A 25,585-nucleotide genomic window follows, 5' to 3' on the forward strand; every position below is an offset into this window, starting at 1 on the left:
CAGTGAACGAGTACATTTTCTCTTTATGTACATATACATAATATATCTTCTATTACACAAGGCTTCTAACTTCTCTATGCTTAAAACATAGAGTGAACACACGAAGCAGTGAACATATGAAATATTCTTTCACTCATTTGCTCTCAAACACTGAGCATCTCCTCTGGGCCAGGTACTCTGAACATCTAGGGTTACAGTGCCAGATGAGAAGAACATGGTGCTTTCCCTTAAGAAACTTGGTCTAATGGGGGTGACAGATCATTGAATAAACAATTACCAAGTAGAGCTCTATATGTCATGAGAGAGTATACAGGCTGCTCTGAAAGCATGAAGCAGGGGCTCCTAAACTAGCAAGGGGTGGGGTCTGAAGAGAACCAGAAGTTTCTGCAAGAATTGATGTATAAATTGAAATCTGAAGGATGATCAGGAGTTTGGGAAGAGTGAGTTGGTAGCGAAACTAAGAGAGTGTGCCAGGTAAGGGAATAACATGCAAAAAGGCCTAGAAGTGAGAGAGAACTTGGCCTGTTCCAGACATGGAGAGAAGGTCAACTTGGCTGTAGTTTTAAGTTTGAAAAGAAGAGGTAACTGACCAGTCATGCAGCTACGGAGGTGAGCAGAGGCAAGTTCACAAAGGTCTTTGTAATAAACTGAGGAGTTTGGGCTTAATTTTAAGAGCAAGGAGAAGCTGCTGAGGAGGTTCCAAACAAGGGTGGTAAGAGATAAAAATTTTTTCAATCACCTCTTAAATAAATGGTTAAATCAGAAGAGCACTTCTGAATTATGGGAGTCCGGAAACAGTACTGAATTGTGATGAGGTAGTGTTCTATAGTGTTAAAACTAAGAGAACTTTTAAAGAAGCATTTTTGCCTTCAAAGCACTGTAGGAGACCATTAACCTCATCAGTGGAAACCCTAGTGACAAGAGTCTTTTATTCCAGATGAGCACAACTCAGGAATTATCCATCTCTTAAGCTTATGATAGAAATAGTAACCCATCTCAGAAAAAAATTACAAAGGCAGAATTTGACTTTGCCATATTCCACCAAGAACAAATTTAGAAGTCTCAACCATATATTAACATCACAGGACAATCTCAGAATTTCAGTATTGGAAGGGATGTTAAAGATCACTTGGTCCAACTCCTTCATTTTACAGATGAAGACAGTATGTAGAGTATTTCCTTGAAAGATAATCAAAATAAGCAACTACTTAAGATCTGGATTCTTTTTGAAAAACTTTGGCATATCATAATGGTAACTGAATTATTACAAATAATAAATGAGAAAACTAGTATTCTGATCCAGATATTTGACTCCCAATGTTCTTAAGCCTCTCAAGACCCCTGCCTCTTAGTATTCACGTCCTTGTGTCGTCCCCTCCCACATTGTACTAGAGTGTGGCTTCTAGACTTGAGTTGTCTGTGTCTCTCTCTCTATCCCCCTCAGATCTTTCCCTCTGCAGGAAGCCAACTGACATGTCACGAGCAGCCCTACGGAGGCACCCTTGTGACAAGGAACTGAAGTTTCCCACCTGCAGCCAGTGAGGAAGTGAGGCCTGCCCGTTGGCCTTGTAAGTGAACTTGGAAGCAGATTCTCCAGGCCCAACTGAACCACGAGATGACTGTAGCCCCAGCTGACAGCCTGACAACAACCTGAGAGACCCTGAGCTGGAACCACCCTACTTAACCACTCCTGGATTCCTGACTCTCAGAAACTGTGTGAAATAATAAAAGCTTGTTGTTTTAAAGTGCTAAATTTTGGGGATAACTTGTTATGCAGTAAGAAATAATGAATAAACACCACACAAAATTAATATCTTCTTAATACACACACTACAAACACTTAAAAAAATCTAAGTAGTATATTCTTTCCTAAACAATACAATACGTTCTTGACCTAAAAATACTACCACTGGGGTTTTTCTTTGAAAAGAGGTGATTAATTGGTTTACAGAATAGGTAACAGGATATTTAACCAATAATTTATAGGTCACTAATTCTAATTTAACCTGAGGTCTTGGCAAGCAGACATAGTTAAAATTGAAACTTGGTAGCAGATAGTAATTGCCCATGGCTACATGTTCCCATTTCAATACAAGTTAGTTTCTTTCTTTTTTCAGAAATCTCAGTAGATACAAAAATCTGAATTTAAATTTCTTCTTAGTCCTGAGTACTAGTAGGATATAGAGCAAGGGGGAAACAACAGTCTACCAGCTGAAGATAATGACATGTAAAATAATCACTTCTCTAATTAAATGAAACCTCCAAAGTTTTCTCCTTAGAAGGAGAGGCTCCAGGTGAGGACGGACAGCAGTTGAAGGGCCGTGACCCGTCTTCTAAGTTTCATCTTCCCTTTGTATAATCAGTCCAATTCTTCATTCAGCATTTCACCAAAACATATTTACCGAACCCTTTCTAGACACTAGACAGGGAGACAATGATGAACTAGAGAGACAAGGCTCCACTCTCGTGGACCTTTTTCTCCGGGAGTGGAAAAAAGAAATTAAGCAATTACAATCTAGTGGTACTTATTAGGGAAGGAAAAGTAGAGGAAGCAATGGCAGCCCCTGCAGGGCACCTATCCCAGTATCTTGGTGGGAAGGGACATGGGAGTGGGGAGGACTATGGGAGAGAGTGTGAGAAAGCTTTTTGTTAAGGTGTCATTTCAGGCAAAAGAACTCCCGGTCCAAAGGCCTGAAGGCAAGGGAGTTCAAGACACATTTAGAAACTCCAAAGTTCAGCTTTGCTGCAGCATATGCAACGAAGGAGGGAGTGGTGAGTCCAGTGTGCGCCTACACCTTTAAACTGCAGCCTGAGAATGGACACAATTCCTCGGGTGGGTTCCCCTTTAACAGAGCAGGCACCGGAAAGAATGAAAAAACTAACAAATCTTTAGACCTTGACCTTCTGCATCCCATCTGAGAAAACGTATTTATATTCCAGGTCCAAAAGGCTAGTACAGCTCGGCAAGGAGTATGTACGTAGTGGCAAGAATTCTGAGGTGACAAAGACCTGCTTCGAATCCCAGCTTGAGAACAACAGGAATACCAACCTCACTCAGGTTGTGTAAACATTAAACGAAGTAATGAATGTGAAGCATCTTGCACACACTAGGCATTCAGAAAAATTCTCTTCCCTCAAATTACCTTGCTTCTGAGCCCCCATTTGGCCTCCCAGCTGAAGGTACCGTGTCACCATCCACCACATGTGACCCCATAACCCTACATCCCTCCAGTTCAGTTCTAGTCTCTACCTTCTTCCTCAGTGAACCCTGGGTTGGACAAACCAGAAATATTCCAGCATAACAATCCTTGTCATACAATAACTGTAGCGTTCATTAAAAAAAAGAATTATACCCACACACAACTGAGGCTTGTTCCATCACACTAGCTGTACTTTATATTTGCATATGTACTTGACCTCCATTATTCCTTTGACAATATTGTGAGTATTGTAATCACTATTTGGCAGATAAAAGCCCTGGGTTCAGAGAGGTTAAGTGACTGACCTTGACCTAAGCTTTGAATGTAGCTTCTCATTTTCTAAATAGAGTTGTGTCAACTCTACAGAGGTTGTCTCCCAGCGAATGTTGCAATGGGCATTTGTTTTAAGACACAGTTTCTCTTAAACATTGTTTGGACTCAGAGAAACATGAGCTTTTACAACTATATATCCACTTGTCAATTTCTAACTTTGTGTCCTTTCACACATATTTTAAGTTCTCAAAACTAAAGGGAGGAGGCAAGATCTTCTCTGAATACTATTTCTGCCCAAGAATCATTCTGATCACTTTAGTGAGTGATAAGTACCACTTTCAACTCTATAACCTGCCCAACTATGTTCATAATAGTAAAAATAAAAGTTCCTATTTTTTAATAATAAAAAACTGTCTCCTCTGACTGCGAAAATGAGTACAAAGGAAAGGTTTAATTACTCCTGAAGGACTTCAGCTGCTGCTTTCAAATGGATTATTCTCTCATGTGATCAGAATAAGACCCCTTGAAGGTCACCTGTTCCAAGCCCAGCCTCTGTCTAGGGACCTGTCTACTGCAGGAGTCCTCCTCATTCTGAACAGCTCAAGGCAGGTGCACAAATGATCCTATTCTTGCCTTCCAAAGTTATCCAAATGAATCTTTCCCCAAGCACCCCTTCCTTTCACTGTTTTCTTTGAAGGCGGTGCACAGATTACCTGGACCAGAATCACTGGGGTATGCATTAACAGGCTATTCCTGGGTCCAAACAATGATCTGAATTGACCCAGGAGTGGGGCATTAGCTTTCTACATTACCCAGCAGGTTCATACTTTTATCAATTAAATATTCCAGGTCTTTTTCACCAAAAAGTCTTCAGCAAAGTTTCTCTCATCTTATACTAAAGGTAACTAACTGGCTTTTAACTGAAGCGGTTGATGAAAATGCTGAGTCAGTCAGGGATTTGTGTCCAACACCCGGAACCCCTCCTCCAGGTGCTCTGTATGTTGGGCTTACACGCAATACTGTGTAAAATTATTGAGCCAACCAAGAATATATCTAACTATATTCTACATTCCCCCATGTGGTGCACGAGGATTTCACTTCAAACATTTTGTGAAAATTCTGAAATGATGGACTCTACAGAATTCCCCAATATAGTAGGTAGTGAAATCCAAACTATAAAGCACATTAAGTACAATTCTTTATCTATCTTGATGATTCCAATTCTCTATTTCATTCTAAAAATTCAAATAACCAGATTTTACTTGTTTTAAGGTACGAGCAGATATGAAACAATATCAGGAAGAAGGATCTACCTTCACTGCCCTGAAACTTAGGATAAGATACTAAACATTCTTTTCAACTTAGTTTAAGATACAGTACACGGATAAGGTAATTACATACACTTGGCAATATAATAAAGTGACTGACATCTTTATTGGGAGATAAAAAAATTATTCCCTCAGGGTGGGGCATCTGGCTAAAGACTTGTCAGTATCCTTTCCTGTCTAATTTAGATCTCAGAAGCAGAAAAGGCGTTTCAAAAACAAATCAAGGAAGCTCCATCAAGCGGTAAAAATCGGGTCTGGGGGAGACAATGAGACTGGAGCGTTGCTTTAAACACCCGAAATCCTCGGATCTCCGAAGAGAAACTTAGCTGGGCTTTCTTCTAATTAGCTAAAGAGAAAGTGAAATACTGGCGTTCCCAGTGAGCTCCTCCAGTCCAGTGATATTTGCACATCACACCAGGACCTTTCGGTTGCAAATCTACCTCCTTAAGGAGCTGTGTGAAAAAGCAAGAACAATCAATAAGAAAAAAATCCTCTCAGCTATAAATCAGCCACGTGGAGCTGCTGCTGCTGCAGCGGTAGCCCTGACTTCCTGGTTTGCTTCCTGCAAGCCTTGCGGCTGGGGGCTCCGGGCAGTGGGTGTAAGAAAAGCAGGGGGCGTGGGGGGAGGGGGCAGCCTAGAACCGCTCCAGGGCCCCCGGGGGACGGGGACGGGGGCGGCGGGCCGGGAGATCCTGAAGGGCACGGGCGTTAAGGACAGTTACGGCCCATAATTAAATAAAAGTTCGGGAATCGGGAAGCTTTAAGAGCTGAGCTGTGGGGCAAAGGCTAAGGAGCAGACGTGGGGAAAGTGTAAGTTAGTTACAGGGGCATTGCGAAGGGGGTGCGTGTGGACAGAAGGGGACTGCGGATCTGGAAGGGGGCAGGTAGAGAGAAAGGACGCTTAGAAGAGCCAGGCTCCCGGGCCGCTCGGCGCTCTGCGGAGGCCGCCGGGGGGAGGGGGGCGGCGGCGGAGGAGCGCGGGCCGAGCCTGCGGGCTGCGGGGAGGGGGCGGAGGGAAGAGCACGGGGGAAGGTAGAGCCGAGGGGAGTTCCGGATCTGGAGCTGGAAAGGGCAGGCGGCGGAGAGGGCGGCAGCCGAAGCGACAGGGGTGGGGGAGGGAGGAGGAGGAGAGCCGGAGGAGGGGGAAGGAGGGAGGGAAGAGCTGTGGCGGCGGCTGCGCCGGGCTGTGTGTCTCTCGCCGCCGGAGGAAGATGAGGCTGAAGCTTGGGTTCATCTTACGCAGTCTGCTGGTGGTGGGAAGCTTCCTGGGGCTAGTGGTCCTCTGGTCTTCCCTGTCCCCGCGGCCGGACGACCCGAGCCCGCTGAGCAGGATGAGGGTGAGTGACCCGCCCGCCCCCTCCGGCGACGGCGACCCGCAACTTGTTTTGTTCGCGCGCGCTTGTGGCGGGAGCGGGGGCCGGCGGGGCTCCGCAGGTGGGGCCGGGCCGGCGCGGGCCGATCGGGGCGCCGAGCCCCGCGCACTCCTCCCGGTGCCGCCGCCGCCGGCCCGCCCCCTCGCCGCCCCTTCCTCTCGCACTTCCCCGCCCCGGGCTCTGCCGCCGACACCCGCGCTCCACGCCGGGACTGCGGGGCGGAGCGGGCGGAGCGCTGGCTCCGGGGGGGTCGCGGCCGCCGGGTTCCCCCATCCTCCGGGCCAGGACCGCCGCGGCCGGGGCCCGGGGACGCGGGCTGGGTCCAGGCTGCGGCCTGTGGCGCGTGCAGGCCCGAAGGAGGCGAGATGCCGCCGCTGCCATCACCACCGGTCGGGACCAGGCCCCTCGTCCCGCCTTCCCCGCCGCCACCGCCCGTCCGCGGGTGCTCGCCGCCCGGGGCTCCCCCAGCCGCCGGCCCGCCCGCCCGGGAGTGGGAGGGAGATGGCGCCCCGCCTCCGGCTCCTACGGAGCGCGCCGCCTCCCCCTCCACCCCGATGCCGGGAGACGGGGTGCGCTGGGCAGCTCAGGCCTCTCGCCCCGGCCCGGCCCGGCCTCGCGCCTCCCCGGCCAGGGGTGCGGCAGTTGGCGAGGGGCATCCCCGTACTCAGCCCCGCGCGCCTCCGGGCAGCCCCTTGTCGCGGGCGGCGCGCCCGTTCTCCCGCTCGGGCCGGCCCCGGCCGGGGACTGGGAGCGAGTCCCCTTCCCGGCTGCGGCAGGGCTGCTCCGGCCGGGAAACTAACTTGTCCCCCGCCCCGCCGCTCGGCCCGCCGCCGAGGAGCTGCCAGCGCTCCGCTGGGACGCATCTGTCTGCCGCCCGGGGCGCAACGGTTCGCGATGACAGTCCCTTGCCTTTGAGGGTTTAGTCAGGCGCCTCGGAGCAGTAGTTACCGTGAGCCGCGGCGGGGGGGCGGGGGGCCGGCGACTGCGGCGTTGCTGACCCAACAGGGCGGCTGCGTGCCGGCCTCCCCACGCACCCCCCGCCCCATCCCGGAGGCGGGAGAGCCCCCTGGGCCCGCCGCCCTGGGGTAAGGGAGGCCGTCTGGAGTTCAGGGCCACCGAGCGGCCGTGGGAGCGGTTGTGCTCTGTTGTGAAGTGCCTTTTGCAAATATTATCTGCATTGCATCTGCGTGACCTCCTTTATTAACTTTCCTTCTGGAAAGTTAGCATCAGGAAGTAGAGTGAGAAAGGCTTCCTTTCAAGAGTAAATCCCAGGAAGAGGTCTCCTTATCCGTGCCTGCCTATGTGATGAGGTTAGGTTCCCTCTCAGGATTTAAGTTGTAGTCTATGAAGTCTTTACTGCAGTGGAATCTCTTTATGATATCTGAGGTGGATTCCCCTCGAAGTCATCTAAATGAATGATTGTAAAAAGTAACGAATTTTCAAGGCTCTCAGCTGTCATGGAGTAATGGTGACCTCTTTATGATTTCCCTTTCAAATTGATTTGACAAAAGACAACTGAGTATTGCAATTGTTTGAGAGTATTTAAGTCGACAAATAGCCCTTTGGAGAGAGCGAGAAAGGTTGAAAAACTATTTTCTGGGAGAGAAATCCTGGAAAGACTGACGAAAATAGCTATATTCAGAATGCCCTGCAGTTCAGATGACAAGCCTTTTAAAGAGGTGGTGGAGCCTCAGTGCCCATCTCTTGAAATATTTTATTAGTGCTGATACATAGTAAGTACTGAGCCACAATGCCCGATTAATAGCTGTAGGAGGTGATGACATCTTGATTTTTGGTCCAGCTTTTTTGGTAGTTAGTGGGTCTACTGTAATTTCTCTCATTTCTCAAAGATAGAAGCTGGCTTTTTAGGACTTTAAAGCATAATTAACATTATGAAGAAGCCTCATGTGTCAGGAGAGCCAAACGCTTTTATTAACTTTGCAGGCAAATGTTAACCAAGCAGTTTAAGGCACAGCTTATGAATCATAGGAGCACAAATAAGGAACTATTGCCTCCCTTTCATCAAAACGAACTTCAAAGCTCCTGAGAGAGGGCGCTAGAAGAACATCTCCTACTGGTGGGGGAAGATCCTGACCAGTACTCAGATTCTGACTCCTGAGTTTCCTTTCTGGTTCTTTTGTTTTGATTATGATTGCAGACACTTCCATCCGCTGTGAGACACTTAATGTGGGCTTTTTAGGATCCCTGTAAATGGCCTGAGATAGGCTAGAACAATCCAATTGACCAAATATAGGTTCGGCCTCTACTCCAACAAGCTTGTACTTGTGGCTCCACCCTGTGCCACTTTTTCTGTTGTATTTTCAATGTTTCAGGCACAAAAGTCTGTTGCAACCTGGTCCTCTTTTTTTTTTTTTTTTTTTTACCTAGATTACTTCCTCTTTGCCATCTGCCCAGCCATGGAGGGCTCTATTGCAAAACGTGTTACCTGTGGTCAAGACATGAGAATCGCATTTCCTCTCTCTCTCCCATCTCTGGGCCTCTTGCTCAGTTTCTCTGAGGTGAACGATGTGGAAAATGATCTTACTGTTCAAGTCATACTCTGTTGTGTATGGTTTGATGTATTCAACAAATATTTTTGAGTGCCTACTGTGTACCAGTGCTGGTGGTTGAGGAAACACTCCTTGGCCCTAACCTCATGGAACTTGAAGTCTAGTAGGGGACGAAAACCTCATTAATCAAGACTCCACAAATCTATAAATAAGAACTGTGCTACATGCTGTGAAGAAAAACCATAGCGGGTAAGACAATGGAGGAGCTTGGTCATAAAAGTCTGATCTGAAGAAATGACTTTGTTTCTTTAAAATTTTTTTGCTGAGGAAGATTAGCCCTGAGCTAACATCTGTTGCCAGTCTTCCTCTTTGCCTGAGGAAGATCAGCCCTGAGCTAACATCTGTGCCAGCCTTTCTCTCCTTTATATTTGGTTTGCTGCCACAGCGTGGCTGATGAGTGGTGTAGGTCCACATCTGGGATCCAAACCTGTGAACCCGGGCCACCAAAGCAGAGTGTGCCGAGCTTAAGCACTATGCCATAGGGCTGGCCCCTGAAGAAATGACTTTTCAGTTGAAATCTGAAGATTTGAAGAAAAGGAGTTGTTTATCTGAGTGATGGGGCCCCAGGGCACTCCTGAGAGGGGAAGTATGTGCAAAGGTCCTGAGGTAGGAGGTAGTAGTATGGTGAACAAAGGAACTGGAAGAAGAACTCTATAGTTAGAACATGGTGAATGAGAAGAGAGGTCAAGTGAGAATGCAAAGGTAGGTAGTATGGGTCTTGTAGACTGTGCTAAGGATTAGGTCTTTAGAGCAGTGGGAAGCCATTGAAGGGTTTTTAAGTAGGGGAGACACAAGATCAGACTTGTGTTTTGGGGAAAGAACACTCTGGCTGCCTGCAGGACGTATGAAGTGCTTTAGAGCAAGAGCAGATAAGAGGAGTCCTATTGGAGGTTATAGTAGTTCAGGCGGGACGTGCTGGTGCTTGGATTGGCAGAGTGACAGTGGAAGTGCAGAAAAGCAAATTGATTCAAGAACTATTAAAGATGCAAAGGCCTCAGGACCAGGTGTTGGATGTGGGAGTGAAGGAGAAGAAGGTGTCAGGAGGTTTAGGATGGTGGGAGATCTGGCACATTGACAGTGCAGAGGACAAAATTCATACATTCTTATTGTTGTGTTTTGTGATTGTGGTAAGGCTTAATTCTTTAGGCTTAGTACCCTGGATGTTCTAAGGTCAGCATTTATTAAGACCATCTGTTTAGCACTTGGAAAGTACAGAAAGTTCCTTATTTACGTAAAGTGTAGTATCTCCCAGGCCACCTAACCCAGGTTTTAGCCCTGAGTGAGTGTTTCCAGTTGAATCAAAGCCTCTGCAAAAGGTTTGTAATGGAAACGTTGAAAGATCTTCAGCCTTTCTAGTATAGCAGGTTCAGCGGTGGTGAGAAGCTGGGTGTGAACTGGTGAGTCTCTGTATGTGCAAATGCTACTTCTGTCAAACCATTAATGCCGCTTAGGCTCGGATCATACATAGTAGGACTAATTCAGGGACCTTTCCTAGGCAGAGAGTGATAAGCAAGCTAAGACCAGCTGAAAGGAAAATCGCTTAAAAGAGGATGAGTGACTGAATTGATCACCCTGTCGCGGGCAAGTTCCACCTTACCGAAGCCTTTTCTCTCAGGGAGGCTTGGTTGCAACCTGGAAAACTCTACCCTCCACGTAGAGAGTTTATGTCAAATGGAAGCTCCCTTTATGCTGTCAGGGATGGAGCTATCACTTAGCCTGAGTGTCGTGTCCTAAGTGGTCACTGTTGTCTCAGTTCCCCAGGCGAATGGCCTCAGGATTGGTTTTTGTTCTGCTCTCCTCTCTTACCCACACAATAAAAAAACTGCCACATTACCAAGGCTAAGAAATCTGGGCTTTATAGACCTGCTGAAATTATCGCAGACTTTTGTGTACATGTGTGTTCTTCATGGTCGGAATCGAAAGCTTTCATGTTTCTTAAAGGTGCCTGGAAACCACTGACTGAGTCCTTTGGAGGCAGGCTTCGTGTTTCCTGCTCATGGAGTAGCTCCCCATCTTGCAAGGGGCTGAAGCACTAATTTATGCCTCCCCTATAGGTCTGGACACCCTGGAAATGCAAACATTCCTAAAAATTGCTGTATCTTAGGGTTCTGTGGAAGTGTTTCCCATCCACTGCTTGAAGGTCCAGCATGGATCTGGGTACTACCACACCTCTCCATTCCCTCCCGCCTCCAGTAAGACCCCATTGGAGAATACGGGAATACCTCAACTAAAGGGATCACATCCCAGCTGAAGAAAAAGATGCAATACTCGCATGGCCTGGCTTCCTTAATCCAATAGCAATATAAGGAAACACTGAGAGCTATCATGCGATATATTTCGTTAATAGCTAACCAGAAGGGGGAGAAGGGTTAGAGTGGCCCTTCAGAGAGTGCACAGCTATTAGGAAAGAAAGGAAGAAAACTGTTGGACAGCAGTTGAATTTGGACAACCGTTTTGTGACTGAGGCTGGCTGTGTGGACTGGGAGATAAGGTGTGCGCTACAATTTGATCTCAGTATAAGCTGTGTTAGATCAGTCAATAGCAAAGTGGAGACAGAGGAAGAGAGAAAATGCATCATGAATGAAAATCAGAATTCTGAACTTGGGCCGTTTGTAAACAGAATACTTGTAAATTCTAACTTGAGTTATAAAGGATTGGTCAGCAAGATTTGAATAGCTATGGAATGTAGGAAAATGATTGTGATTATTCAGCTTCCACCTAAATCATTGTCTTTGTTCATAGTTTGAATTCTGATTTTCACTCCTGAAAATGAATGTACAATCTGACAGGAGAAAAGTAGTTAAATTAAGAATTTAAAATTTCTGGAATAGGACATGTCTTGAGGCTATGAAAGGACTGATTTTATAGTTGGGTTTTTGTCTGGTGGAAGCGGGGAAGGGTGGGAAGGTGGGATATATATTAACAATGTGGACAGAATTATTTGTAAGAATTGAGAGATATAGTTATGTTACAATAAACATGACGGTCATTCACTCTATATTTCAAATATTTACTGAGTGTTCACTAAGTGCCATCCATTGCTCTAGGCATTGGAGATACTGTACGGTACAGTAGAGGACGTAGAAAGTTTTGACATAATAAAGATGTTACTCAGGTATGGACCTAATAACCACGCAGTAGACGTTGTATCCATATTAACAGCAAGTTTCTTTTGATTTATAAAGTCAGGCCTTTTTACAATATCTCCCAATCTCCAGGCATCCATTTTCACTCAAAATAATGTATTGAGGGCTTTTCTCCCTGCAAGGTGCTGGAGAAGTAAAGATGGCGAGGACACAAACTCCGATCCCCTCTCATTAGTGAGATAACCTGTGTGTGAAGATGTAACAGTCATAAAAAGGAGGTCCTTACACAGCTGTAGGAGGTGGGTTTTTCAGAGGCCACAGCCTTTGGCTAGACCTGCAGTGTCGGTGGGATTTGGACAGGCAGAGATGCAGGGAAGAACATTCTAGACTAAAGGAATATGGTGAGACCTGAGAGAAGTCTGGTTTTGTGAAAAGTGGTGAAATTTAAGATTGGAAAAGTGAGTTTCGGCCACATTTTGAAGGGAGTTAAATGGTGGACTCAGGAACTGCGTTGGGGTTTTAATTCAACAGTTACCGAAGCTTTTGGAAAGCTTTCAAAGTGGAGTTGAGGGAGCGGTGACATTCATTTCTTCATCAATTTTTTTTAATTGAAGCATAATTGATATACAGTGTTATATTTCAGAAGTACAACATAGCGATTCAACGTTTATATACGTTACAAAATGATCACCACTACGTCTATTTACCATCTGTCAACTATATAAAGTTATTACAGTATTTTGACTATATTCCCTGTGCTGTACATTATATCCTATGACTTATTTATTTTTTAACTGGAAGTTTGTACCTCCTGATCCACTCCACCTATGTTGCCCATTCTCTCACCTCCCTCCCCTTGGGCAACCACTAGTTTGTTCTCTGTATCTGTTTTGTTTTTGAGATTCTATATGTAAGTGAAATTCTACAGTATTGGTCTTTCTCTGTCTGACTTATTTCCCTTAGCATAATACCCTCTAGGTCCATCCATGTTGTTGCAAATGGCAGGATTTTGTTCTATTTTATGGCTGAGTAATATTCCATTGCATACATACCGCATCTTCTTTGTCCATTCATCTATTGATGGGCGCTTAGGTTGCTTCCATATCTTGGCTATTGTAAATAATGCTACAGTGAACATGGAGATGCATAGATCTTTTTGAATTAGTGTTTTTGTTTTCTTTGGATAAATACCCAGAAGTGGAATTTCTGCTTTGTATGGTAGTTCTCTTTTCAATTTTTTTTTTTTTTGAGGAAGATTAGCTCTGAGCTAACATCCATGCCCATCTTCCTCTATTGTTTTTTTTATATGTGGGACACCTGCCACAGCATGGCTTGACAAATAGTGTGTAGGTCCGCACCCGGGATCTGAACCAGTGAACCCCAGGCCGCCAAACTGGAACGTGCAAACTTAACCGTTGCGCCACCAGGCTGGCCTCTCCATTTTCAATTTTTTGAGGAACTTCCATACCGTTTTCCATAGTGGCTGTACCAATTTATATTCCTACCAGCAGTACATGAGGGTTCCCTTTTCTGCACATCCTTGCCAGCACTTGTTATTTCTTGCCTTTTTGATAATAGCCATTCTGACAGGTGTGAGGGACAGGTATGAAGTGATAACTTATTGTGGTTTTGATTTGCGTTTCCCTGATGATTAGTGATGCTGAGCATCTTTTCATGTGCCTGTTAGCCATCTGTATATCTTCTTTGGTAAAATGTCTATTCAGGTCCTTTGCCCATATTTTAATTGGATTGGTTTTTTTTTTATATTAAGTTGAGTTCTTTGTATATTTGGAGATGTTAACCCCTTACTGGATATACGATTTGCAAATAACTTCTCCCATTCAGTAGGTAACCTTTTTGTTTTGTTGATGGTTTCTTTCACTATGTAAAAGCTTTTTAGTTTGATGTAGTCCCATTTGCTTAGTTTTTGCTTTTATTGCCCTTGCCTGAGGAGATCAAAAAAATATTGCTAAGACTGATGTCAAACAGCTTACTGCCTGTGTTTTTTCTTCAGGAATTTTATGGTTTCAGGTTGTAAATTCAAGTCTTTAATCCATTTTCAGTTAATTTTGGTGTATGGCGTAAGATAGTTGTCCGGTTTCATTCTTTTGCATGTAGCTGTCCAGTTTTCCCAACACCATTTATTGAAGAGACTATCCTTTCCCCGTTGTGTATCCTTGGCTCCTGTGTCATGTATTAATTGGCCATATTTGCGTGGGTTTATTTCTGGGCTCTCTGTTCTGTTCCATTGATTTGTGTCAGTTTTTATTTTTTTTTCTTTTTTCTTTTTTTTTAATTTTTATTTTTTTCGGATGTACATCATATTTCGAATTCTGGATACATTACATCATGTTCACCACCCGAACACTAATTATAGTGCATCCCCTCACATGTGACCCTAGTCACCCCTTTTGCCCTCCCCGCTTCCCCAATGGTAACCACCAGTCCAATCTCCAATGCTATGTGTTTTTTTTTTTTTTTGTCGTTTTTATCTTCTACTTATGAGTGAGATCATATGGTATCTGACTTTCTCCCTCTGACTTATTTCACTCAGCATAATACCCTCAAGGTCCATCCATGTTGTCGCAAATGGCCGGATTTCGTTATTTCTTATGGCTGAGTAGTATTCCATTGTGTATAAACACCACATCTTCTTTATCCATTCATCCCTTGATGGGCACCTAGGTTGCTTCCAAGTCTTGGCTATTGTGAATAATGCTGCAGTGAACATAGGGGTGCATGTATCTTTATGCCTTTGTGTTTTCAAGTTCTTTGGATAAATACCCAGCAGTGGAATAGCTGGATCATATGGTAGATCTATCCTTAGTTTTCTGAGGATACTCCAAACTGCTTTCCATAGTGGCTGCACCAGTTTGCGCTCCCACCAGCAGTGAACAAGGGTTCCCTTCTCTCCACACCCTCTCCAACATTTGTTGTTTCCTGTCTTGTTAATTATAGCTATTCTGTGTGTCAGTTTTTATGCCTGTATCATACTGGTTTGATTACTGTAGATTTGTGGTGTAGTTTGTAATCAGGGAGCGTGAGACCTCCAGCTTTGTTCTTCTTTTTCAGGATTGCTTTGACTGTTTGGAGTCTTTTGTGATTGCATATAAATTTTAAGATTATTTGTTCTAGTTCTATGAAAAATGCCATTGATATTTTGATAGAGATTGCATTGGGTCTGTAGATTGCTTTGAGTGGTATGGACATTTTAACAATACGAATTCTTCCAGTCCATGAGCACAGTATATCTTTCCATTTATTTGTGTCTTCTTCAATTTCTTTCATCAAAGTCTTATACTTTTCAATGTATAGGTCCTTCACCTCCTTAGTTAAATTTATTCCTAGGTATTTTATTCTTTTTCATGCAGTTGTGAATGGGATTGTTTTCTAAATTTCTCTTTCTGATAGTTCATTGTGAGTGTATAGAAATGAAACATTTCTGTGTGTTGATTTTATATTCTGTAACTTTACTGAATTCATTTATTAGTTCTACTAGTTTTTTGGTGGAGTCTTTAGAGTTTTCTATATATAGTATCATGTCATCTGCAGATAGTGTCAGTTTCACTTCTTCCTTTCCAATTTGGATGCCTTTTCTTTCTTTTTCTTATCTAATTGCTGTGGCTAGGACTTCTAGCACTATGCTGAGTAAAAGTGGTGAGGGCAGGCATCCTTGTTCTTGATCTGAGAGGAACGGCTTCGAGCTTTTGAGTACGATGTTGAGTATGATGTGGATTTGTCACATATGGCCTTTTTTTATGTTGAGAGACTCATCAGCTCTTGATTCACTAATTCACCCAAATATTTCAAATATTTATTGGGTGTCTACCAAGTACCATCTATTGCTCTAGGCATTGGAGATACTACAGAGTAGTAAATAATAGCAGTGATAATAGATAACATATATAGAATCTTTACTTTGTGCCAGGTAAGCATTCTACGTGTACTGTGTTGTGTAATTGTAACAGTAACCCTCTAATGCAAGTCTAATGTAATCCTCACTTTATAGATGAGGCCACTGATTTACAGAGAGGTGAACTCACTGCCCACGGTCATTTACTTAGTAAGTGGTAGAGCCAGATTCAGTCTCAGGTGTTTTGGCTTCAGAGCCATGCTCGCTGACCCTACACTGCAGATTTTAACAACATAGACAAGCTCATGTGGACTACATTGAAAGGGGGACACAGAGGCAATAGGGAGAAACTCTATGAAGACAATACAGGATAACATGAAGGAGAAAGGAGCAGAAGGGACCACTCAGGGAAGGTGATAGCTGAGCTGAGGCCTAAAGAATGAGTATAAGCCTATAATGCAATTCTGAGGGAAGAGCATTCCAGGCAGAGGGAACAGGAAGGGCAAAGCCCCTGAGGTTTGAATGAGGATAGAATGTTCAAGAAGTAGAATTGGCAGGGCTCTGGGTTGGATGATAAATTATCTAATCTTACTTACTACATATGGTCCTAGATAAACAAAATGAGTAATAACCTTTTTTTTTTTTTTTGCCACAGGTTTTTGGGCCAAACACACAAATAACAGTTGCAGTGGGTGAGACAAGAACTGTATTAGCTAAGTCTCCTGGGTCCTGTGGGATCCCAGAGAAAGCAGCATCTAGTCTGCGGGGCTAGGTGCTGTCAGAGCTCATCTTAGAAAGGGCATGTTGGAGGGACGAATACATGAGGAAAGAGGAACAGTATAAGCAAAAGCGGGAAAGATTGTGGCAACTCCTGGGGCTTCATGGTTGGGAGACTGGATAGCAGAGGGGAAGAATGGGAGAGAGAACCCTAGAAAGACAAACAAAATCTGAACCCTGAATATTGTGTATGGTCAGAGCTGGGTTATGAGGAATAATCTGGAAACAGTGCAGGCTAGATTTCAGTGAGGAGAGAAATGGCACTGTAGAACATGATGAGGCCTAAACTAGGAGAAGAACAGTAAGAAAGTAGAATTACCCAGTGTAGCTGGAGGGAGGAGGAATCATACTGGATGAAATGGGGAAGCGAGGATGCTGATGCCTTTAGAAGGAATAGAACTGTCTAAAACAGTGGTTCTCAAACCTCCTCAGGCATCAGAATCACCTAGAGGGTGTGTTAAAACACAGATTACTTGGGGCCTCCTGCCCAGAATTTCTGATTCAGTGGGTTTGGAGTGGGGCAGAGAATTTGCATTTCTAACTAATTCCCAGGTGTCACTGATGTTGCTGTCCAGGGATCACACTTTGAGAAGTGCTGGTCTAAAGGATGTGTACACTTGTTTGGTTTGGGCGTATAGTATTTTACAAACCACAGGTCAGTCAAGTGAAGGTACTGGAATGCAAATGTGCAATGCATAGGAATCAGAACTGGATGCAAAGTGTGCAAATCATTGGCAGGAGCATGTCTGAAGCTCGGGGACTGGATCCGTAGATTAAGGCAGTGTTTGTGGATAGAGGAGAAAACCGTGGGTAGGAAAAAAGAAACATGGAAAATGCCTTCTTTTAGGTGCTGGGAGGGGCAGAGATGAAAGAAGGCACAGGCAGGAGGGAAATGCTTTTGAGAACATTGCCCTGTAGAAAACATGGGCAAAGATAATTTAAGGACAGGACCATCAATAATTTCAAATGCTGCAATATTTGAGCAAGAACCCATTAGAATTAAGGATGCAGCAAGTGGCTGTGGGAGCAGGTTCACCTGCCTGCTAAACCCATAGTGCCTGGGTCTAGATGGGGATACAGTGGCATCTTCACCAGCATCTCAGTAAAAATGAGGACCCAGGAAGACTGGCTCAGATGCAAAAGAAATTCAAGTGAACAGTCACCTTCGCTAGAGGAAACACACAATTAGAAGAGGAAGGGTTTTATTAGAGAACAGTAACTACCAAAGGGGAACTTAGCACATTTTGAGTTATGTCTGTTCTGTCTTAATTGGGTGCCTCTCCCCCTCCCCCCACCCACCACCATGGGTGTATATATAGACACAGTTGTACATATGTATTTCAAGCTGAACCATAATCATGTACTTGTGATAATATATACTATAAATACTATACACATTCTACTAAAATGTGATTAGAATACATGTTAGGCATTTTTTGCACTCTATTTTAGTCTGAAATCCAGTAACATGTAAAGCTGTGACTAGAAGAACATTTTAATATTTAAAGTTGGAAAAGAAATTTTACCTGAGAATATTAGGCAATTTTTGGTTTTTAATCCATTAATTTGGCTTATATGTAATTAAAGGAGAAAACAGAATAGTGAAATTGTATGTTCAGCATTTCAGTAATATTTGTTTTTTAAGATGAGGTCTACTGTTTAATTCTAGTTCAGTCCTGTGATCGCGAAAGCAACGCTGAGACAACTTGAACTGCAATTACCCAGGGCTTAAGTCTTTTTTGGAGAGGGAAGAACTAACTTTCAGTTGCTTCATTTGCTAAGAATCCTGAATATTTCAAAATGAGAAATGTTCTCGTTTCTGCTCCATTATAAACTCCCTTCTGGGCTCCCCAGCCTTCGTAGCGTTTTACAGCGTTGCTCCTGAGAAGCATTTAAACATGCCAACAGGGAGCCCTGATTCAGTTCACAGAATATAAGACCTGGTACACTGAAACTTGAGGAAAAAATTAACTTTGCATTATCTAATTAGGTTTATGGAATTGCTGCAGAGCAGCCTGGTTTCCCAAATCTAGAAGGTACAATTAACCGCAGTATTATATCAATATCAACTAGTGTGCTAATAGGCTTCCAAGCAAAGCAATTGGAATCTGTTATTACCAAGGATGTTTTAAGCTGGATGAATTAAAATTAAATCACATACTATTGGGAGTAGTTCTGTAGGAGAATAGAATAGAATAGATGACCTAATCATTTCTTTCCTCTTTAATCTTTTATTGAGTCTATGGGTTTAAGAATACATTTGGGCCTCGAGAGGTATGCTGTTCTCTTCAATAGTAAACTTACATGCTTAACGATTATCTGGCTTAAACATAATTTTAGCATTTGTAGTTCTTCCCTGTATAAAATATTTTATAACATGCTTTAGCTCTTAATGATTGAGGTAGTTACTTTGAAAACTATGTACTCACTGGTGATGTGTACATCTTATAGGAAGAGTTGGTGTTAATTAAAGAGTAAGCATGTCTTAAGTAGACATTACCTGAGAAACTGCTAAAAAATTGTTTGTCATTCTTATGAGAGGTGGGTGTGCCAGTGTTTCTGTTTCTTAGACTGTAATTATTCTTTGACTCTTGATTTTTCTTTGAATGAAAACACCAAAAAATTAAAAAAAAAAAAAAAACCGTGGTAAGATACTCGAATGTGAGGAAGATTTGCAAGTAGCTTTTACAACTAAGTGAATGGCTGAGTCCTGCAGGTGGAAACTTTGATTTGAGACTAACTTATCGAGTCCAGCCACTGAAGTGAAGCAGTACCTCAGGCTCCTAATGTGGTGTAAGAGACACTTTCCAACACTCTTTCAGAATTTGAAACATTAACACTCGTCGAGAAGTGATATCATAACATCAACACAGTATCTTTATGCTTCTGTGAGAATTTCTTTTTTGATAAATTCTTTAGACAGGCTAAATAGAAAAAGGACAATAAAGTACAGTTATACGTTATGAAAATTAAAGTCCCTAAGTCATGAGATTTGAAGTGCTCTAGAGATTTTTTTGTCAGGATTTACAAGTGCATTTTAAATAATTTTACTTTGTTGAATTTAAAGTAAACATTTCATACACATTTTGTCAACATCTGTTATTAGAAAAATAGTTCCCTTATAAACCCAGCAAAAAACTAAACCATCAGTATACTTGAGTCATGCAAGTTTCATTTTGCCAGAAAATATCAAAGCTATCTGGATAAAGATGTTCAGAGACAGAAAATCGGAAGGGAGGAGCATGATATGTAGATTCCATTTCTGTTTATTTTATAGTTTGTTAATTGTATAAACATTTCAAAAGTGGCTCAGGGAGAATCTAGTGGAGTTAAATCAACTAAGATATTTTAATTTGCTTGATTGTTTAATGCTGCTATGAAAAATATATATCTGTGTTGGGAAATAGTTGCCTAGAAAAATTTCCCATGCAGTATGTTACACTGTACTGGAGTGCTTTGTCAATAACAGCCCGTGTACCTATGAAATCAAAGCTCCACTTTATATAGCCATTTCAAAACTTGTCTTAGACATTTTCTCACCTATTTGGCTTATGATTAGGGATGGGTTTTATTTATGGGATGACTTAAATCCAACCCTCTTCCCCAATATTTTCTCTGGCAATTTAATATTTTGCTGTGCAATTATTAGAACAATTTGATCATTATGCTTCTTAAAATTTATCTAATCGAACAGAATTAGTCTTTAATACCACAAGTTGTCCTGTGTAAGTCTTAGTATTTGTTACCTTTACAATCTGTTTGCAGGGTTTTACATCTTTTCTTTTGAAAGAAAGTTTAAAACACTGTTCAAAAGTCTACTAACTCTTGCCAGAGTGATTTAAAATGAATAAAAAATCCATTAGATTTTTGGCAAATAAGCTCTCAATTATGGTACAGAATAAATGACTATAAAGTGCTTTTTAGAGTAATGGAATGGAAATGACTGAAATCTTATTACTTTACACATGCAGATTTTTCTACTATGGTAGAGTGTTTAGTTCTTCAAGCTAAAAGATCACTGTCAGGATTGGAAACTTTGATCACTTAAAATATATAATTACATTTTAACATTTAAGCAAAGGATTGGTAGAATGGGGAAATACAGGCACACAGTTTCATTAACTGTTGTCTCTGTGTGATGGCCTCAGAGGAAATTCAAAGTCCGGTGTTTGTCAAAGAAGCTTGGAAGAGAGTGTTTCCAGTGTGGTGGTCAATTAAAATGTTTGCTTATGGTCCAGGGAAATCCTAGTGGGTGGTAAAGAGAATACTTTTAGCAACTAGCTTTCTAAAATTCTCTATTCTAAAAATGTGCTCAAAGAGGGTGATTTCCAAATACCTTGGTATTTTAAAGGAGTACATTTTCTATGTGAAATTAAGACAACTCTTTGTAGTTAAGATTTAGACTCTAAACCATGGCATGTGTAACTTCTATTTTAAAATAAATGTAGAGTACATGTAAGCACAGTTGTTAACTTCGAAAATTTTGAAGAGCGATGTCAAACCTGCGAAGTTAACAGAGCCCAAAATACCATGCCTTTTCCCAGGTCCTCCTTGTTTCTTAGCTTGAGAAAGGGATGGCTGACGTCATCTGAAGTATAGGTCAAAATATATATGCACTGTATGGGTGTTGTCAGATTATTTTTCCCAGCGTCCTCTTTGAAATCTGAGGAAGGTGTTAGTGAATGTGGCTTTATTTGACTTTCCATGAATTGCAACCACAGGAAGAGTGCCAGTAACTCTTGTTTGAGCAACCTGTACCTGTGACTAGATTGAAGAAAATTGCAGCCAGAGAGTCTATTAACTAGTTTTATGCTGGTACCATCATGTTTCATAAGAGGCAGTTCTCATCCTTGACCTCTGCTCAATTACTGGTAACACTAAGAGAAAAGTAAAGGTTACAATCTTGTTATGTGTTGGCAAAACTCACTTCCTGAAGATGAAGAGAATGGCTTGAAACATGTGTTCTGATTTGCATCTAATTCTTTAGCTTAAATAATAGGCACTTGTGTTTAAAAGCAAACATGTCTTGTGTAATGATTTATGACTTAAAAGGGCTGGTAAAACACGCAGAGTAGCTAAAAAGAGATTGTTGTAAGTGACAATTAAGGAATAGATTTTTAATATTACAGAAAATCAGAAACTAAAGGTAATATATATATATTTGTTCAGTATTTTTGTTTTTTGATGAATCGTGATACCTTTCCTACTGTTCCTTCAATTCTCCATGAAAATAACTGCAATCTGTTCAACTATTTTTTTATTCCCTTGGGACAGAGGATTCCTTTCTTTGATTATGAGACATTTGTTGAGTGGTCAGTTTCTTTGGGTCCCAGTGGGTGCTACATGTGAGAATGATCCTTTCAAAGTTAAAAATGTCGCGCCTGTATTTTATTATCTGCAAGGTAGCGAGACAACCTGCCTGCCATTTGGGCACACAGCATGTCGCCTCTGAATGGTGAGGCTAGCAGCTGACTCATAATTTTCTAACGCAAGCAGAGGTTGCCTTTTTTGAATATACCCAGTTCTTTTTAATTAAAGATAACCAAACCTTCGCAGTCCTGTCAGACTCATCACTCCAGTGATGAGTCAGTGCTAATGAAAAAATAAAATTTCATTTCTAAAATTAGAGATAATGAACCTTTTTTTTTTAAAAACTTTTTGCCCTTTCTGTAATCTCTGCGCGCCACCTCCCCACAATGCCTCTCACATACCTCACTTTTTTAACACAATGCTCTAAGAAGCTATTGCATCCTGTGAAATATGACTAGGAATGGAAGGATTCGAGATTTGGTTTTCTTGCAGGAGATTCCTTCCGTCAAAAAAGTGCAGATTTTCCTTAGTTGGAGTGGGCTTAATTTAAAATTGCCTCATATATGTGGTGAAAAAAATCAAATCAAATTTAAGTTACTAAGTGGAACATTAAAAAAAAAATGAAGAACAGATTTAGAACAGTGTTGTTGATACTTTGAAATATGAATATTCTGAAAGTGGAAGTTTCTGTCTACTTCTCTCCATTCCCACTACCTCTCATCAGGTGACCATAAGCATTGGTCCACTTGTCAGAGTTTTTAAGTGGCAACAAAAGATCAGAAAATATACAGTGCCTTATTTAGTCAGGTTCTTGATTTACGTCTAGTGTCTTCCATTGAGATATATACTTGATTTGCTTATTTTATTTTCTAAATCCATGGGCCAGTACTGATACTCAGATAGCTGTTTTTAGATAGGATATCGAAAGTGTACGTTTAAAAACATATTAGTAATAGATGACTGACACCCCAAAAAATAAAACAACAAACATAACAAAAATCACCTTGAGTTAACTGGTTTGGGGTGAAGCAAAAAGCATCAGAAATTGGCTGCATTTCAGTCTGCTCATTATCATTTGGAAATCACCTTTGCTTTGCCAGCGGAGACTTAGGTTGGTTGAATTCTCTTTATTGCTCTGTGAGAGCAGGTAGCAGTGTGCATGACCTCATCAAGTATGTTTAAGGAATGAATGGAGCGCTAAGTGGTGCCTGGAATCTTGGAATGACAACGTCGGTTAGATGCCTAACTTACTGCCTTGAGTGAAGATCAGTAAGTCTCAGAAAAGTGGAAAAATTCATTTTAGAGGGAAAGGTAGTATAATTCAGGATTTGGATTACTGCAATTACTTCGCTGAGAGAATTCCCTGATCCTCTAAGAATATAGGTGCTAAATTTGTATGATTTTATAATACTGCTTAAATTCTTCCTGTCCCAGGCAGTGTAGTGGATGAAAACGTATTGGATATTTAGCACAAGCAAAAGAGACGCACAGCTCAGGAATACTAAACCTAGAATTTCGTAGTGTTGGCCAGCTACAAGGAAGCAGTGGAGGTCAAATCTGTGCTGCTGGGGAAGTTTTTTATTATTTCCTTGTGCAAGCCTCAGAGTTTACTCCTGTCCTGCTTTTGCTGTTGTGTGAACTGTGACAGTTTCTGTTGTTATGTAAACTGTGTGCTAGTCAAATACGAAACATAAACTCTGTTTGGGGTCAAGAGACTCCACCATCTCATGGTTTCGGAGTAATCTCATATTTTAGTGGTGGTTTCTTGTCAGTCTCATTGAGATTTTGGAAAACTCAAATAAGTCCATAATTAATGAAAGAAGATTCCTAGGGAAGATACTCTCAAGTTGATTATAGTATTCCTTACTAGAGCTTGAGGGGTAGGGCAGGGCGTTTGAGCTTTGTGTAGGAAGAGAAGGGTGTGCCATCTAAGAGGAGGAGGAGCTTTGCTATAGTGCAAGGTCATGTCTAGGCCATTTGTGTTGGGGTGGGGAGCAGGGAGGATGAGGGTATCTAAACCACGTACGTGTTTTTTCTTTTTAAAAATAATCAGGCTGATAACTATGAATATTAATCGCCATGAATGCTAAATATCCTGGGGAAATTATATTGATGTTTTAATTTACCTTACTGTGTAGCATGTAGCTCCCTAAGGACAAGCTGCCGGATTAAAAAGAAAAGCTGACATCAATTGTATAGTATAAAAGTGCGTGTGGACTCTGACATGGGTTGAAATCCTGGTGTAAACACTGTTAATAGCTTTAGTGAGTTTGGCCTAGTGACTTCTCCCAGCTTCCTTTCCCTCATCTGTAAGGTAGACACAGTCTGCTTCATAGCAGCGTTCTTGTGCCTCTATTAGGCGAAGTTTATCAGAGCTCCTGGGGCAGTGTTTAACTTGCAGCTTTACACGTATTGTTTTCCCTTTCTTCTTTCTTTTCCTTCTTCTTGGATGAGCATAATAATTTGTACATAGTTTTAAGAGTGCTTAAAAGAAAAATACTTAAGTTATGCAAATTTGTTATGAATTCATTATTTTGAACTATAAGTGGAAAGGGGCTGAATATTGTCTTTTCTCCTAGGCTTTTAGACTTTTTTTTTTTTAAGATTGGCCCTTGAGCTAACAACTGTTGCCAGTCTTCTCTTTTAAATGTTTTTTTCTGCTTTATCTCCCCCCCCCCCCCCCCCCCCCATACATAGTTGTATATCTTAGTTGCAGGTCCTTCTAGTTGTGGGATGTGGGACGCCGCCTCAACGTGGCCTGACGAGTGGTGCCATGTCCCAGCCCAGGATCCGAACCGGTGAAACGCCGGGCCACCAAAGCAGAGTGCACAAACTTAACCACGCGGCCACGGGGCCGGCCCCCTAGACTTTTGCCTTATAAATTATGTCCTTCAATACGAATGTTCTAAAATGGGGAAAGAGGCAAATGCTATCATTTATTTACTGTTAAAATATACTTTTTCCCTGAATGTAAATGTACCTTCATTGTAGAAAATATAAAAAAGTGAAAGCAAATAAGAAACTAAAAGTCACCCATAACATGTCTTCCTTACTCAAAGCTAATTATTATGATCTGTCTGGTGTATGCCTTGCCCAAATTTAAGTATAGGTAGACATAGACCACGTGTTTACTGCTTTGTGGATGCCCTTTTTTATTTTACTGTGGAAATATTTTAATTTATATATTGTTTCTAGGATATGTATACTGTTTTGTAAACTAATCTTTTAGTATCTGGTTGTTTTAGCACTAAGGTGGTTTAAGGAAAGAGGACATTAGGAAAAAAAAGAAATACCAGTGTGCTGGGAGTTACAGATCCTAAATTGTGTACACCACATTTGCAAAATTGTTTTTCCCTGCCCCTTAAAAAACATAGGTATGACTCTGAGGTTTATAGGATGGTTTATAAAAGCTGCTGTTTAATTTTGGGTGCTTCCTGGCTAAACCAACAATTAAATGGAGAAAAACAGAAGTGATATGAGGAATAAAACTGGGAAGTTACTTATTTCATTCTCTCTTCCTTATTCTTCCCCAAGCACAGTCCACAACCTAATTTTCAGTTGTGGTTGCTGAATACTCTAAAGTTTTTAAACTTCTGCTTAGTGAATAAGTATTAAGAAATCTCAGTCACTGCCATGGGGTTAATTGTGAGGCTTAGTCAATACACTGTTGATTTTATTTATTAATCTTCTTCCTATTGTCTCTGTGTTGTGAAGAATAACTTTTCTTCTACTAGTTCAACTCAGCCACTTCTGGATTTTCTCAAATATTTTTCTCCATATTATGACACTTAAAAATGAAAATTGTGCCCTTTCTT

At 42.0% G+C, this 25,585-nt stretch overlaps 1 protein-coding gene across 2 annotated transcripts in view; it reads left to right on the top strand.

Moving 5' to 3' along the window:
* Window positions 1–4,902: 4,902 nt before the first annotated feature.
* GALNT7 (polypeptide N-acetylgalactosaminyltransferase 7) overlaps window positions 4,903–25,585 on the top strand; it is a 136,901-nt gene continuing 116,218 nt past the window's right edge. For both annotated transcript variants that reach the window (XM_046657282.1, XM_046657281.1), the window contains exon 1: window positions 4,903–6,138. In XM_046657282.1, the coding sequence (XP_046513238.1) occupies window positions 6,013–6,138 (126 nt within the window). In that variant the 5' untranslated portion in view covers window positions 4,903–6,012. The remainder of the gene's footprint in view (window positions 6,139–25,585) is intronic.

This window comes from Equus quagga, chromosome 3 (genome assembly GCF_021613505.1).
Source record: "Equus quagga isolate Etosha38 chromosome 3, UCLA_HA_Equagga_1.0, whole genome shotgun sequence".
NCBI lineage: Eukaryota > Metazoa > Chordata > Mammalia > Perissodactyla > Equidae > Equus > Equus quagga.